The sequence below is a fragment of the Esox lucius genome, chromosome 6 (assembly GCF_011004845.1).
Source record: "Esox lucius isolate fEsoLuc1 chromosome 6, fEsoLuc1.pri, whole genome shotgun sequence".
Taxonomy (NCBI): Eukaryota; Metazoa; Chordata; class Actinopteri; order Esociformes; family Esocidae; genus Esox; species Esox lucius.
The window spans coordinates 25361088-25373370 of NC_047574.1; the positions used below are offsets into that span (position 1 = coordinate 25361088).

General features: G+C 41.9%; 1 protein-coding gene across 2 annotated transcripts; it reads right to left on the reverse strand.

Annotated features, from left to right (window-relative positions):
- Window positions 1-669: 669 nt before the first annotated feature.
- ncoa4 (nuclear receptor coactivator 4) lies at window positions 670-10286 on the reverse strand. Of its 2 annotated transcripts, none has more exons than XM_010896217.3 (10): window positions 10136-10286; window positions 6070-6196; window positions 5087-5227; window positions 4876-4964; window positions 4501-4609; window positions 3766-3867; window positions 3560-3682; window positions 2227-3378; window positions 2043-2135; window positions 670-1951 (listed from the first exon to the last, which is right to left on the reverse strand). In XM_010896217.3, exons 1-10 carry the CDS (start codon window positions 10171-10173, stop codon window positions 1946-1948), a joined length of 1980 nt encoding a protein of 659 aa, XP_010894519.2. In that variant the 5' UTR covers window positions 10174-10286; the 3' UTR covers window positions 670-1945. The 2 variants fall into 2 exon arrangements, with proteins under 2 accessions (XP_010894519.2, XP_010894520.2); XM_010896218.5 differs by lacking the exon at window positions 10136-10286 and adding an exon at window positions 8141-8356.
- Between the last annotated feature and the right edge of the window lie 1997 nt (window positions 10287-12283).

Here is a 12283-nt window from a genome sequence, read left to right on the forward strand (position 1 = left end):
GACAGCTGATATCTTTAATGTAAAAGCTTCAATTTTCCAATTGTGCTTTTGTCAAACTAAATACATCAATGTATGATTGGATTATGATTATAAACCAATGAGAACAAGTGTCACCTCTTTAGTTTCCAAAGTATTCAAGGCAAGTCTAGTGAAGGTTATCATTTAAGTATTTTGGTCTAAACCATTAAGACTATTGTGGTAATATAATACACACCAGTTGAAATGGCATGTGATGTTTAGCATGAGCACATTGAAAGATTCTGTGCTGGACAATAAGAATTGCCTACATTTACAACTTAGTTTGCACAAGGATGTTCGTAGAGTCTGAGTTTCTGTAATTCACAGTAGTCATGTACATAGGGCAGGTACTACTCTGCTGGTGTGGTGGGGTCGGGGTTGGAGCCCAGCAGACTGATTTATCCTTGAACAATAACGGCTCTCCAGGCATCCAATGTGGCAGTCCTCTAAACTTATCCAGTACGGAGCAGGTTGGTTAACAGAACTATCGGGTTGGTCCATCGGGTTGGACCTTGCATTCCACTGAAAACAACCTGCTTGGCATAAATGCAATGGAAAATGCTGCACTAAGGCATTTTTTAGGACCAACTATCTGTACCGGAAACTAGATCTTTTCAAACTCAACACATTTTAAAAAAGGAGACAACTGACTCAAGGTTTACTTGTTTTTATTAAGAGTTAAATATGTTATAGGTACCACAGCAGAGTGTGTGAGATGTAGGGGTAGTTCTACCTTATAATAAGGAAAAAGCATTTGCACAGGCCTCCTCCTCCCAATTAACTGAAAAGAAACACTCCTAGTATCACAGTACTAGGACCATTCATCAAGCACCATTGTATTTATCTCCTATCAAACTCCCCTTGGCACACCAAGAGCCATGTGCAGATACTGAAGCATTTTGGGCTACACACTACGAAGAGACAACCACCGTGAGGTATTATTCAGACACATACTTAGTGGTTATCATCAGTACAATTAGTTTTTTGATTAGTATGCAGCAGTTTAGATGTTTGCTTCATTGGATTCAGCCAAGAGTAGCCAATCTACTTTGCGCCTGTGTATCCACGGAATGACTGTTGGACTTTGTTTCCCACTTGCAGATTTTCTAACATTAGAACAATGAACTCTTGGGTGGCAATCCACACAGGTAATATATAGGAGGCAAGTCAACCCTGTTATTCAATGTACACGCTAAATACGACAAAGCAAACTTGAGGCACATGAACCAGACTACTGGAGTCATGGTCGTTCTGAGGTTAGATGGAATCAGTAAATGAAAATGCCTATTGATTTAATTTGTAATTAGCATAAAATGTTTTGAAGCCATTTCAGAGATAGCTAGATGCTGGTGTTAAAGCCCAAAAAAAATGTCACCAGATCTGAAGAAAATATATATGGTAGGAAATGGAACAATAAAATTAGTAGGTTACATATCTTGATTGTTTTTTTGAGTATGGAGGAGACTTGGCATCTGACATAGTCCTAGACTGACTGTTCTGTGAAGAAAAAATGTTCTGTCCCCCCAAACCACCCACTTCATCACAAACTGAAAATAACAGTAGAAATGGGATTAGCTTTAGATCCGTGGCTCATTCTACCAGCTTAACATGACATTGAGAACTCTGATTACACAAGGTAAATTCATAGAATTTCATCACAACTAATGGCTTGGATCAATCAGATAATGGTGAAATAATTGGCAGTATCTCCACAAACCCAAGTCCCTACGTCAGACTGGGGCCGGGAAGCACATTTCAATGAGTCTTCAAAACAATCAAAATAGAAGAAAAATAAAGTAAGAGAAGCCCAGTTCCAGAAAGCATTAGAGGAAAAGGCAAATCAAAAAAAAATTGTGTGCGACAATCAGCATTTAACTGGCTTCACAATAAAATCCTTTATCCTCAAAAAGGAAAAATGTAAGATTGTTCACATCTGGAAAAGAAGGGGGAAATAAACATACTTAATTCAGGAACAAGTAATGCACATTTGAGTTGTTGAGAAAAATGACTGTAGAGATTCTTACCTGTATAGGTGAACTGTGTAGCCACTTCTCTCGTTCTCCGCCGATCTTCATACATGAGAACAGATCACAAACAGTGGGAAGGACAAGCCTCTCCTAAAACCAGACCAGCGGAAACAGTATGTCAGTACAACCTGGCTTTGTCTTCAGGAGCAAGCTTATCCGAATCAGCGATCCCTGGTCTTACCTGAGCATTGGCCCTCTTACGGAGAAGCCACTTGTCCTCCAGGTCTGTGACGGGGAGCTCCTTCTTGCCTTCCTGCCTTGGCGTGGCAGCCACGCTGCTTTGTGTCTTCCCAGGTAAGACCCAGAACTCTGGCTGCAGTGGACGGCTGAAGGGGCACTCCGTCTTGGGGCCGTTGGACGGGGAACTGTTTTCCTCCCTGCTGGCCTTCTCCTCCTGGGGCGCTGGTGAGGACACCCAGGCTGAGAGAGAAGTAGGGGCTGGGGATGCAGAGCCCAGGGTCTGGCTGGTCTTGCCAGGGTGGAGCCAGGCCTCCAGGATGGCCTGGACCTTCTGTTCTTGCTCTTGGTGGTAGGAGACAGATTGCTTGCTGGGGTTGTTCTTGTCCACGGAAACCCCATTCTTGTCCCGGCCCTCCTTTTTCAGGAGCCAGGCGGAGAGGGCCTCTTTGCCGCAGTTCTCATCACACACACATTGGGAGTAGCTGGAGCAGCACTCGTTGGCTCTGCACGACTGCTGGACAGGAATGGTCTGCTGCAGCCAGATCTCCACGGCGCTGGGGGTGAGGGTCTGGGGCACGGCGCTGGGGGTGAGGGTCTGGGGCACGGCGCTGGGGGTGAGGGTCTGGGGCACGGCGCTGGGGGTGAGGGTCTGGGGCACGGCGCTGGCAGGATTAATGGCTACGGAGGCTGGGGGGTTCTTCAAACACAAAAGGTTGCCAAGGTTCTCGATCTCCACTGATTTGGTGCGGGTGGAACAGCACGAGCCACAGTCAGATTTGGGCAGCCAGTCGCTGGACGAAAAGGACTCCTGGAAAGGCTTGAAGACCAGCTTCCACTGGTCGGCATCCGAAGTCTGGCAGCTGTTGCCGGGGGTCCCCTTGGCAACAATATTAGGGGTTATGAGCCAGTCACTCAGCTCCTCCAGTTCAGCCATATCTTCCTTCTCCTTGAGGCCCTCTTCTTCCTCGTCCAGAGCCATGTCTAACTCGGACTCGTCGATCTTCTCAATGGAGAAAGTGGAGCTGGTGTTGGTGCTGCAGCTGCTGTCGGTTCTCTCTCTGCCAGGGGTCTTCTCTTTCAGTAGCCACGCCTCCAGGTCCTTCAGCTGGCCCCAGGCCTTGTGGAAGTCAAAAGTGGCCATGGGGCAGAATGACTGGAGGACAAAAAGCAGAGAAACGTGACACAGGCGCTAAACTGCGTTTCACTGTCATAGCTTGGGTATGAATCAGACTTTGTTTTCATATGAAAATAGACACAGTTAACAACTCATTTCTCTATGAGCAGTGTAGATACATTATAGTTGAGCCGCAAGTAGATTTTGAGTCATATTTCACCTGAACATCCTTGCGGGTGATCAACCAATCCTGTGGGTTCTTGCTTGACTGGTATCCAAATTTCGTGCTAGTAACCGGACAATTTCCAAGGAGCCACTCTGAAAGTGGTGTAGACTCCAACCGCTACATGAAACAAAACAGGCGGGCTTGTGAGTACTCGTGTACCAAATGATTCACAATTTGACTGGAAAATTGGCTGCACAAACCTGTTTCTTAGCTGCGACTGGACAGCCCTGTTGAAGCAAAGGTCGCTCAGTAGTATTGGAGCTTTGAGGCGCCGTGATCAGCTTGGGGCCTCTTTCTATATGCTGAGTAGATGAAAAGGGAAGTTAGGGCAGGCTGTCCACAGTGAAAGGCCATTTGAGAGACCCTGACAGGGTATTACGTAAGAAGCATTAAGACATAACAGCTTAACGAACTAGGGCTCAGGGAAGTCAGCTAGGTGGGCATGACCAAAACTGACAATATTATCTCAAACCGCAATCCCCAAGGTTTCCCCCAACATATCAGTAACATTAAAGGTTATACCTCTGAACAACATCAAATGTTTTCTAAAACAGGGTGGTTGGGTCTTTCGTTTAAGTTTCTTTGAACACTTTCATTAACGTCCTAACACTGCATATACATTTTAAGTAGACCTTTAACGTATTACACACTTCCACACAGACTGGCAGTGGGTCCAGTTTTATGGCTAAGTGTTATAAAGTGTTAGTTATAAATGGCCAGAAAGAGCCTGCCTTATGTGGACATGGTAACTGAAAGAGCCTGCCTTATGTGGACATGGTAACTGAAAGAGCCTGCCTTATGTGGACATGGTAACTGAAAGAGGCTCAACCTCTGAACACACAGTCAAAGTCTAAACCTCTCCAATCAAAACTGACCTAAGCCTGGACTGAAGTGTACTTGATAGTAAACTGTGTACATCTTTTAGGTTCACATACCTGGGTGTCAATGGAGCCAAAGGAGGTGATGGCCTGACGCAGGGAGCGAGTGTCCGCCTGGAAGCTCATCTCAGGAGTTTCCTCAGGAGTCAGGTTCAGAGAAGATAACCTGAACACACAAGCAGGGACACATTTTAGAGAAATGGCACCACACACACATACACATTATCTATCAACAGCTCTGGGCTTTCAGGTTCCAACCTGTGACTATCATCTAACTGAGAATTAGAGGTATTATGGAAGCAAACACAGAAGAACTGTAAGGATTGCTCAAGTACCGGGGGCTTAAGAGCCACTAAGTGTAAACAATAATTGTGAAGGCCAACTCCTGATCTAAACTGAATCCTAGACAGAGGCAACTTGGCCAGCTCTTACTTCTCCATGCAGCTGGTGAGCTGGTTGGCCAGATGGTGGTTATCGGAGTTCTCCAGCTGATGGATGAGGATGTCAAACTGTCCTCGAAGCTGCGGGCAGAATGAAGAGTAAATAACGGAGGTCAGAACTGGAGAAGGTCACTGAAGTAAAAAAATAAATCAAGTAATGGAACATGAACTTCAGAGGTTTCTGAGCGGAGCAGAGTAGTCACCCAGTGAAGCTGCTGTAGCTGTGTCTGCAGAGCTTCTCCCTTCAGCTGCTCCACCAGATCAATCTGCTCCAGTAGCCACACCTCGCGAGAACGCATGAACTCCAGGTGTCTGCTGATACAGCTGTGAAGCTGGGACTTCACCTGGATACCCCATCGGGAGAAATGAGAATCGATTAGTAAAAAGAATACACCAGAAAACATCTGTGCACACAGATCCTAGGTCTTAGCCATGACATTTCTCTCCTTTGCCCAAATCGCTTCAATAACCTCCAGAGGTGCAGACTTGTGCTGCAATACCAGCCGCCTACAGAGTAAACTACTATTATCCAATTGAAATGATGAGGTACGATTTTAAAGTTTTACCTAGTCCTCAAATGGCGAGTCCCTAAAAGGTTGGATTATTCTCGACTAGGACACGGTATGAAGTGATCTAGAGTAGAGGATGCTGCTCTGCTGTCCGGGTCCTCTCAGACTGCTATGACAGCCTCTCTGCTGCCTTATAAAGGCAGGTCTGGCCAGTGACATCCTGTGGTCACGTTTAAAGGATTGGTCTCTCCAGCCCTTCTTCTCATCCTCACAACATCAGCCACATACTAATTATGAACTGTGGTCACGTCAGCAGGACAAAGACCCAATTTTACAGCACAGCTCTGTCAGGGTTTAGCAAGCCGGACACATTTATGACATACAATAATGCCACGGATCAGTTTGTGAGAAACTAATCATTACCCTTCCAGGTAATCAAGGTTTCTCAGTACATCAAAACATACACACCCTAAACACGTGCCTCAGCGGGTTGGCCAACCAAAGTCCCAAATCCCTGAAAACCACCATGTTTACAGCACGGAGCCCATTGTCTCTGACCGGACCTGTGATACTGACACAACCGGAAAGTCCAGTGGGGGCTCCTACTAAGCCATCTGACCAGGGTCATCCGTGGGCGGGCTGAGTGCTGTAGGTGGAACCTATGGTGGCTCACTCACCTCCCGGGAGTTGTCTTTGAGCTGGGCCTCAGCCCTCGTCACTTCACTTATGGCCTCCTCCAGCTGAGAGCGAGCCCGCACACACTGCCCAAGGGCTCCCTTCTCTTGCTCCTCTGCAGCAGACATTCTGCAGACAGGGTTCAGTTAGAGGGTTAGATATTATGTTACAGTTTTAGGTAGAGCAGCATTTTTCTCATGTTTTCTTTCCAAAGATGTAGCCTTACGTGCTACCTCTGTTTAATCAACCACTGTCTGCGATGTAATATGTTGTTGATATGTGCAGAATCTTAATGTCGATTCACTGTCATACCTCAGTTAACCATGAAATGCAAGTTTGGTTTTGATGACATTACAAATCAGCACATACATGACATAGCAAAGACTGTTCAGGATTAATTATGACCTGTGAAGAGGTGTCACACTAATTGTCAATGTCACGGTCTTCACAGACAGTGTGAGCATTTTTTTTTTATATCAGCACAAAGACAGACACTTTCAGTTCCCTTTTACCAAGAAACCACCATACCAGCTCTCTCTTATTTGCTTTCCTTTTTCCACTTCTTCTTTACATCCTTTCAAAATAGCAATTTGTTGCATCATTAGAAATTAATCATGGGTATGTACTTCAAGTGCGATGTCCAGAGGCTAGGTTGAATAGACAATGTGTGGATCAATAAACAAAGATGCAGTGGAGGACAGTGAATTTTTTTCTTCCTCTTAGTAGCTATTTACTACGCAATGCTACAATAAATGCACTAATTGGGCATTTCTGTATAGCACAGATCAGGGACCTGTGACATAATTTGTAACAGAATGTTCATCCAACTCACTTGCTGTAGTTAAATAACCTTTGCTGTAGTTAAATAACCTCTGTATTTGATATTCTTGATGTTAATGAACTTTGAACGTTTATGTAAATATTTAATAGATTATAGTTACTGTAGATGGATAAGAGAAATCACAAAAAGATTATGTGAACAAATTCTGATAGTCAAAAAACATTTAAAAAATATGATAATCAGCATTATACAATATCATCAAAAACATCACAATGCTACCATAAATGTTTTGTTCCATTACTAATACTTCAACTTCAAAGGGAGAAAAAGCCCTTAGTTCTGAATTGGCTGTTATTGACTGTCCTTAAAAGCTTTGAGGTATCTCACTATATTTGTCATATCTAGTCATAATATTGAGCCCATGACAAAACCCCATCTCAACACTTGTGTTCAATCACTACCCTTCACAGCCATTGGGTTTTGACACAGCAACTAAGGACAGCTGTTCAGCATGCCTTTTATGTCAACACAACATGAACATGAAGATTACTTGTTGCAAAACACCGGTCCAGAGTCTGACCAGATCTTTAGAATTGATTTAGCATTCATCCTAATTGAGGTTACTCTTGTTTTGGTTTATTGAAGTGTAGTTAGGCCTGTAGTTCAACAACATACTTAAAGCTGCTTGTGATGAAGCCATGAATTCTCCCTATAACTTTCAAAACACTTCAGTTTACATCAACTCACTGTGTGTTCTTGTTCAAAGCAGCTGACAACATTCCATGGCTGATTTTAAAGACATGATACTCTTTGGAAACACGCAGTTAAACAATAGGAGTAGCCTCGTTTTTTTTTATCACTGTGAAATGCAATGATCTTGCTACATTGTACAAGTTCAGCCATAGGACTTAAGCAATGTATACAATGTATTCGTGCGTAGCTACATTCAAGACAATCTTTTGCAAAAAAAAAATTTAAGTTAATTATATTCTGGAAAGGCAAGCACTTGAAACTATTTCTGGCAGTTCGAGATTACTTTCTCCGACTATAATCAGAACACACGAATGTCGAGGTTAATTCAACATAACACTTCCAATGACAATCAACCAGTTAATCAAGAAATATATTCGTGCTTAAATCATTTTATCAGTTAAAATGGAGGCACGCTCCTACACGAAACGGCCAGGCTGGCTATGTTCCGTAGCTATCTAAGAGACTTAGAGATAGCAGAAATGGCGAATTCCAGTAACTCGGCGTACAAATCCAATCACATATTCCAAGGTCATAGTTACCTCATGTTGCTGTATGCCCAATGATACATGTCCGTTTAAATCGTCTGATGTTGCTCCCTTGTCTCAAACAAAAGAGAGCTTAAAAATTTAGTCGTTTCCTTTCATTTTGTATTGTGCCACGAACGAATGCTACGTCATACGAGGGTGTCCGTCAGAGCCATCGTGAACGCGCAAACATCATTCTTGCATTCCGCACGTACTCCACTCCCGAGTACTTGCCAGTAGTGACGGCCAAACGAGGCTTAATTTGCGTTATTTTAGCAGCAGGATATTATGCTGGCAACACTCAGCTTTTCTTTATCACAATAAAAGCCATATTTGAAATGTATAAGGCCATATAGTTAATCTAGTCTGTAAAAAAGAACAGACATGAACAATATTGGAACGGACATTAAAAAAAACTGTTGACATATTGCCTTATATATTTCAACGATGGCTTTTACTTTGACGAAGAAAATCGGAGTTAGCGCTGCTAGCATTATATCCTGCAGCTAGAATAACGGTAATGAAGCCTCGAATGGCCATCACTACTTGGCGGTAGTTACCCATGCTGTACACTACGTTAAAAGTGCAGGGACTATGATGACAATGGCCTTTTAAACTAGTCAGCAAATCCCTTTTTTTCCCTTCACTTTTATCTCCTAAAATCATTGATTGTGATCATTATATTAATGCCATTATGTCTTCTCAAGATAATTAGTGCAGGGATTATCCACCAATAACACTAGGTGAAACGGAATATTCTCTATTAAACATCTAAAGCAATCAAGTGATTTCTAAATTCCTTTACATTATATTAATAAAAAGGCTACAGTACCATCAGAATGGTCACTAGTAAATTTGTGCATTTGAAAAATGCTCCACTTCTTGACTGCAAGGTACAGTACCAGTAAAATGTTTGGACACACCTACTCATTTAAAGTAGCCACCCTTCACCTTGATGACAGCTTTGCACACCCTTTGCATTCTCTCAACCAGCTTCATGAGGCAGTCATCTGGAATGGTTTTCCAACAACCTTGAAGGAGTTCCCACATATGCTGAGCTGCTTTTCCTTCACTCTGTGGTCCAACTCATCCCAAAGCATCTCAACTGCGTTGGGGTCGGGTGATTGTGGAGGCCAGGTCATCTGATGCCACACTCCATCACTCTCCATCTTGGTCAAATAACCTTTACACATCCTGGAGGTGCGTTTTGGGTCAATGCCCGTTGAAAAAACAAGTGATAGTCCCACAAAGCGCAAACCTGGTGGGACAGTGTATTGCTGCAGATTGATGTGGTAGCCTTGCTGTTAGAGTATGCCTTGAATTCTAAATTAATAATGAACAGTGTCACCAGCAAAGCATTCCCACACCATCACTCAAACATATTGAGAAAAGAAATTCCACAAATCAACTTTCAAAGCACACCTGTTAATTGAAATACATTCCCAGTGACCACCTCATGAAGCTGATTGAGAAGGCAAAGTGTGCAAAGCAGTCATCAAGACAAACGGTGGCTACTTTGAAGAATCTGCCATATGAAACCTATGTTGATCAGTATAACCGATGTTTTGTTTGCTACATGAATCCATGTGTTATTTCATGTCTTCACTATTATTCTACAATGTGTAAAATAGTAAAACTAAATAAATACCCTTGAATGAATCGGTACGTTCAAACTTTTGACTGTATGTTTATGCAAACTGTCCAAAGTTTAAGTGTTCTGCTTATTATAACAATTACCAAATCAATTGGATAAGCACCGTGTGTTCCCAAGCAGAAGTACTAGCCATGTTGTCTTTATAGCGCTAGAGTTGCTATAAAAAGAAACCAAATGCAGGCTATTATTGAGCCTGCTCAATTAGCTATTTGAATACTGTCAATAACTAGTTAGCATTAACGTACCATCGAGCTAACTTAGCTAGCTAATTACATAACGACATGATAGCTACCGTGCCGGCGTTGTTTCAAAAAGTGTATATTATAATTAAGTTACATCATGCTGGTCACACCTACCTTGGCAACTTATATTGTACTCTCGACTTCAAAGACATGGATTTATTTGTTTTTGATACCAATAAAAACTAAAGTCGATTGCCCCTTTTGCCGGGGGTAACACCTCCCGCACAATGTCAAGCGTGGGACAACGTCACTAACGAAACGTCAATGTGTTGGGGCGCGTGTGTTCGCCGTGAAATTTGCAGCATCAACATGTCCAATCCGCAAATTGATCTTCAAAATAAAAGCTCTCAATACACACGAACAAGAAAAACCACAATTGACTTGGCCAGTGTGAAAAGGGCCTTGTTTAAAACCTGTTCTACTTAGAGTTCAGCAGTAGTTCACACACTGAAAATAGATTTATAGTGCCTTTAATTTGATTATATTTTTAGGATGCTATATAAAATGTCTGCGATATTCAACTTCTGATCAGCAAGATTGCAACATCTATATAATTTTAGTAACAAGGCAGTGACAAGACCGAGAGATGGCATATTTAATATTGTTTTTAATATTTGTATAAACATTTAATATTAAGTATTCAAAGTTATTTCAAACTCTGAAGTAGCCCGATTTTAGAATACTTTTATTTTGACAATAAGCCGCACCGTCCTGACCTTGCTACACAATATGGAGAGGCACATGTCCTGTTCTAACATCTCTCGCGATAGTTGTACTACTAAATACTAGATTTTGCTGCCTTCTAGAGGCTTTTTAAAAGCTTTACATAAGGAATCCTTAATAGCTTTAATGGGCAAGTGAACTCACTGATTTGACCTAGTTTTTCTCATTGAGAAATGCAACAGGTGTGAAGCAAAATGAGAATTGTCTTTGTGGTTTACTATGGGTGTCCATTGTCTACTCTTTGCATCCTCTCACAGTTTACAGTGATCTCTATCAGTATTTAGGCAGCAACACCATAATAATAATTATTATTTGCCTCTTTATTCCAGCACTTTAGATTTGAATAGATATGAAGACTATGGGATTAAAGTTAAGACAGTCATCTTTAATGATTACAGTAATGTCAACACATTTTGTGCATGATATGCCCCACTGTAGGGTTCCAAAACTATTTGGACAATTGGCTTCATAGCTGTTTCTTAGGGAGATGTGTTGGTTTGCATTATTAGTGCATGCAGAAGAGAACAGTCTTAAGAGTCTTCATTCTAGGCTTAGCATTTTGTCTGACAAAATGAGAAACCAAGAACTGTCAGTGCAAATCAAGCTGCCCATCATGAAACAGATAAATCACAGTAAATAGGTCAGAGGCACAGCCAGAACATAACACATGCCAAAATCAACTGTTTGTGACAATCAGAAGAACTAAGAAAGCACTGGTGAGCTCAACAATGCTAAACAACCTGGTAGACCAATATTGGAAAGATCAATAAAGTGCATCATGTAAGAGTACTTTCAAAAGTGAAGAACAAACAACAGTCCAAAAGATCAGGAGCACTCTCCCAGAGGTAGGCTTAGATTCAAAGACTACTATATGAAGAAGAATACACAAGCGGAACTTCAGAGGGTACACCACATTAGGTATACTGCTAGTGTGCCTAAAAAATAGAACAGCCAGGTTATAGTTTGCTAATAATAATAATAAAGCTTGTAGAGTTATGGAGCAAGGTCTTATGGACAGATGAGCTGAAGATGAACCTGTACCAGAATGATGGAAGAGGAATGTGAGGAGAAAAAGAGGAAATTGCCTATGACACAAAGTATACATTGTCATCTGTGAAACAGCAGATGTGGTGTTTTTTCTTGGGCTTGTATGGTTGCAACTGGAACTGGCTTATTTTTCCTCATTGATGATGTGAGTGCTGATGAGAGCAGCAGGATTCATTCTGAAGTATACAGAAACATATTGTCTGATCAGATACAAATGCCTCCAAACTCACTGGATGACACTTAAACTTGAATTCAGCTGAGAATCAAACATGGGCAATTGATGTGATGAAACACACTTGATTAACCAGAAATATCCGTCTGGGCAGCTGTCACAATATTATTTTGTCTGTGAAGTAGTGGGACTATTGAAGTGAAGTAAGGGGACTATTAAGTGTTTCCCTTTCTAAATGATGCAAGCAATGTAGACAATTACCCTAACAAAGATAATAATCTATATATTAACCATATATAATTGTTTTATTTAAATCTAAA

Excerpts from the sequence above, each read along its gene's own strand:
- ncoa4 (XM_010896217.3), bottom strand. The coding sequence starts at position 10,173 with ATGTCTTTGAAGTCGAGAGTACAATATAAGTTGCCAAG. Across the intron at positions 5,228-6,069 it reads TCAAAGACAACTCCCGGGAG|GTGAAGTCCCAGCTTCACAG; the intron begins GTGAGTGAGCCA and ends TGGGGTATCCAG. Across the intron at positions 3,868-4,500 it reads TTGGCTCCATTGACACCCAG|CATATAGAAAGAGGCCCCAA; the intron begins GTATGTGAACCT and ends TCATCTACTCAG.